This window comes from Plasmodium gonderi, assembly GCF_002157705.1.
Source record: "Plasmodium gonderi DNA, contig: Pgo-contig_271, whole genome shotgun sequence".
Classification (NCBI taxonomy): domain Eukaryota; phylum Apicomplexa; class Aconoidasida; order Haemosporida; family Plasmodiidae; genus Plasmodium; species Plasmodium gonderi.
The window spans coordinates 1-4637 of NW_021629181.1; the positions used below are offsets into that span (position 1 = coordinate 1).

The 4637-nt window shown below is 21.2% G+C and overlaps 1 protein-coding gene across 1 annotated transcript; it reads right to left on the minus strand.

Moving 5' to 3' along the window:
• Window positions 1-2567: 2567 nt before the first annotated feature.
• PGO_002535 (variable surface protein) lies at window positions 2568-3982 on the minus strand (the record flags this gene model as incomplete). The annotated part of the gene is made up of 3 exons (XM_028691145.1): window positions 2568-2723; window positions 2839-3840; window positions 3965-3982. The coding sequence occupies 3 exons, from the start codon at window positions 3980-3982 to the stop codon at window positions 2568-2570; spliced, it is 1176 nt and encodes a 391-aa protein (XP_028546946.1).
• Between the last annotated feature and the right edge of the window lie 655 nt (window positions 3983-4637).

A 4637-nucleotide genomic window follows, 5' to 3' on the forward strand; every position in this document is an offset into this window, starting at 1 on the left:
ACTTATCTCAACCATTCCTAACATAACTACAATTTCTGTAACAATATTAATATCCATTTTTATAATTATTTTGTATAAGATTAATTATGACGTGGTTTATGTATATTTGTTCTATAAAATTATTAATCCTAATAATTATAATAAAATATATAATTTATCAAAATAAAGTTACATTTTTAATACACGGATATTTTTATTGTAAATTAGCTCATTTGTGAATCATACTTAGAGAGTAGAATAATGAGAAAAAGAAAACAATGAGAATACATATATAATGAATATAATATATAGTAACCATCAGAACTATCAAGTAATATTTCCAGAAATAGAATATGTAATATAATATATTATTCTGAGTAATTATATAAATAATTATATAGTTTGAAAAAATATTTGTTTAAAAGAAACATACAATGTTGTACGAGAATGAGATTTATTTTGCTCTCTCTAATAACATTATATAAAAGCTAAATATTTCTTACAGTATAATCAAACACAGTTGAATGTTAATTGATATATTAATAAGATATTCTTTCAAAATGAACTAATATCTTTCAAATTTTTATTATAAGGATTAGTATATAATAAATAAAATAAAGCTGAATATAGTAAAAATGAAATTTTAATACTCCTTAAAGTAAAGCATACACAAAATGTTGTGAAAAAGACAATATATTTTTAAAACGATAATTCTAATCTAATTAAAGTGTTATGATTATATTATTATATTTCGTTATAAAAAATACATAATATATATACTTCATAATTTTCAGGTGAACATATTAAATTCTATTAATTTTGAACATTCTTAAGACTTAGAATTGCCTAAACCTCTAATATATATTCAAAGGTATATAATGTTTAAAATTTTCCTATTTGCCAAAATTATGAGAACGCTGAAATATACTGGAATTATGATCGTTATTTAATTCCATACCTTTTGCATATAATTATAACTCCACATTTCTGCCATATTTAAGGTCTATAAAAGGATATCTAGATATGTTTTTTATAATTTTTTATTTAATTATGAAATTTACTCTTATCAAAACATTTTCAATACACAGAACCATAGTGTTTATATATTTTATAAGAGAAATTGATATGCTTATATTATTTATCGTATGCTATTTTTTCCAATATATATTTAATTGTACTCTTATAAACTGAAGAACTTTTAAATAAAGCTCTATATGTTCCCCTTCCATAAGTATTTCCAATAGATATAAATATGTAATATAGGAATTATATTCCAATTCGTTATGCTTTAATATGGCATAATTATTGACAAAGTAAAATCATATAAAATTATTAATAACTATGAATAAAAGAAAAAATAATAGATACATAAAAACAACATTATGTTGTTTTCACGCATATTATAATGCAACGGTTTATACAATGACTCAATTTTTTCCCTTTATTTACAAATAATAAATCAGATGTATGTTATTAAATATGTAACACAAATTAATATTCGGATATTCATAAAAAATATAAAAAAATAAGTATTTATGAGCCAACTATTTCATATATGTATACATAAATGTGTATACCATAAACAGTAGAATTTAGACATCATAAAAAAAAAAATTCATGGAAATTATATGTCATCAGCTATGCTAAATTAGACAATAAGTTATAATTAAATTCACAAATTATATGTAGAAAATTTAATCGTTATACAAAAATTATTTATATATTAATATTCAATTTATTATAAATATCTTTAATGATTTTAATTAAATTAATAAAATTTAAAAAATATAATGTTTTACATTGTGTATAAATTAAATAACTCTTATAACAATACTTGTTTTAATTAAAAATATTATTACAAATAGGTAAGCAAACCTTTATACACATTTTACATTTTATGGATTATAATAAATTTGAATTAAATTTTTTAAAATAAAAAAAATAGTAATGATATATATATAAAGAGTAAAAAGAAAAGTATAAAAAATTGATAACATTATTGTAATTTATAATAAGTATAAATAAGGAAGTATTTGTTATTATATGCAACAAGTATATAACAAAAAATTAAACTCATTTATCATAATATTCTTGTTATACCACAATAATGTAGTAAATATTAATATACAAAATTAGTCAATGCAACATATACTCGTAAATTTTGATAATATAATATATTTTCCTAGTGTACATGGTCACTGAAAAAAAATATGAATAACAAAAAACAAAATGTTATTTGTATCTCTAATTACTAACGTACTGAAATATTAACAATAAATATTAAGACATAATAACAAACCTATATATTGAACTATAAATCTAAATCCTGAACTATTATGTATTTTGGAATTAGTATATGTACAATTTTTACTATATTTTTATTCGCATTGAATTAATGAAAATATTATAATTTTAAAAACAACGCACATTTGTAAATTAAATATATTCATTTCTAATTTTTTATACTATTATTCCAAAAAAAATGATTCTTTGCCTTTTGTTCGGTGAATGCTTTTGTGCAGAAATACTTATCATAGCACTGATATATAAAAATAAAATATATTCTTTGTGCATCCTAAGCAGAACAATTATATATTACTGTATTTTACATTAAATCTTCTCGGTGAATCTAAATTTTCAGTAATCATATAATATTCTATTATGTCCTTATCCATTATAATGTTACGCTTCCCTTTAGATTTTCCTAGTAAGACTTTTTTAAACCAATACGCAGCGGGAGTAAACTAATTAACATATGGTATATTTAGTAAATATTTTATGTATAATATTTTTAGGACTTATTTAAAAATTAATAAATTTTATTTAATATAATGTAATACATATATCATATTTATTCACATTAATAATTACTTTGTACAGTATTATAGAAAAAACCGCTATTCCTACAAGAATAGGAGTAATGACCATACCTTTTGAAGCTGAAGAAGCTGAAGTGTTATTTGAAATATATGAAATGGTTTTAAATTCTAGAGTATCATCATACCTGCCTGAACCATGTGAATGTGAATAACTGATATTTCCTCCCTGAGGAATCGTAACCTCCTGTACTTGTTCAGGATATCCCTTTATTACTGCATCTCCTATTTCTACAGTTTCCTTTGTCACATTTATGGACACTTCTTCATATATTTCTTTTACTTTCTTTATTGCATGTACTCCTCGCCGAATATCTGGACGTTCAATTCCTCCTTTTTTTTGACTCGTTGAAGAATTACGGATATTTCCTTTTGAAGTACATGACCATTTAGATATAATACCATAGTCAATATTTTTTGAATATTTTTCAAAAGCCATACAAGGCCCATCCTTACTTCTTGATAATTTACATTTACTTTTGTAAGTGTTATATGTTATTATATATTGATCAAAGTATTTCTTAAATTCACTACTACATAATCTATGATTCATACGAAAATATTCTTTAAGTTTATCATAATCTTTCGAAAAATCAAATATTAGCTTAATATACATAAAATTATCTTGAGTGATTTCATAATTATCATAATTACATATATCCATACCATTATGACGTTTTAGTAAAAATTTAAATAATTCCATAATAGGGTGAATTGAGTGTCTAAATTTTAAATTTTTATATAGTACGTCAATTAACCAATAGTAAAGGTAATTACAAATAGATTGATCAAAGCCATTTGCCAAACTTTTTTTATATACATAACATAAGGCTTTAGGAATTTTGTCAGAAACATTATAAATCCAATTTTCCCTACCTATACGAGAATTTACAATTCTATAAAAGGAGTCATCATCACAATTCTCTTTTACCTCATCAAAAAGAGCATACTTTACTTTTGTAGGCAATTTTTTAAGATCATCATCCTAAAAATTTAAACAAAAATATAAAACATATTTTATTCATTTATAAACGAAATAAAAAGGTTTATTTAAAAGGATATATTGTATTTTAACATAAATAATAATTTACATTGTATAAAAAAATTACCCCAAGTTCACGTGCCATTCTTAACGAATATTAAAAGGTGCTATACAAAAAAAATAAAACAACCATATGTATAACTATTCATTTAGTAATATATTCAAATTATGCTAGTAAAAATAATATGAATATATATAGCCCTATATAGGATTAGAGATTTGTTTTTATGGTTTTGTCTATTTTATAAAATTTTATGATATATACACTATATAACATTTTTTCTATGAAATATGAATATATATTAATTTATAGGGGATATCGTATAAATTTATATATTTTAACTATTACATGATAATTCAAAAATGTTCGTGAAATTAATTATCCTGCTATTTTAGCAGTATATGTTATATTGTTGTACATATTACAGTCATAACCTATACTCCCTATGAATATTGTATGTAGTACTATATACCATAGATACTATTGATTATATTAAATATTATAGTTTTTTTCATTTTATACATAATATGATTAGTTGAATGTCATTTTTATAATGTAAGTTAAATAGTGCCTATTTGTGTACATTATTAAAGCAATTATCACTATTTATTTTCAAGCTATATATCTAGTAGATTTCCTAAATAAATATTATTTTCTTGAATTCATTAAGTTTTCCTTCATTTCCATATTATTTTTAAAATGTACTATTTATATATTATTGATGTTAGTAATAATATTC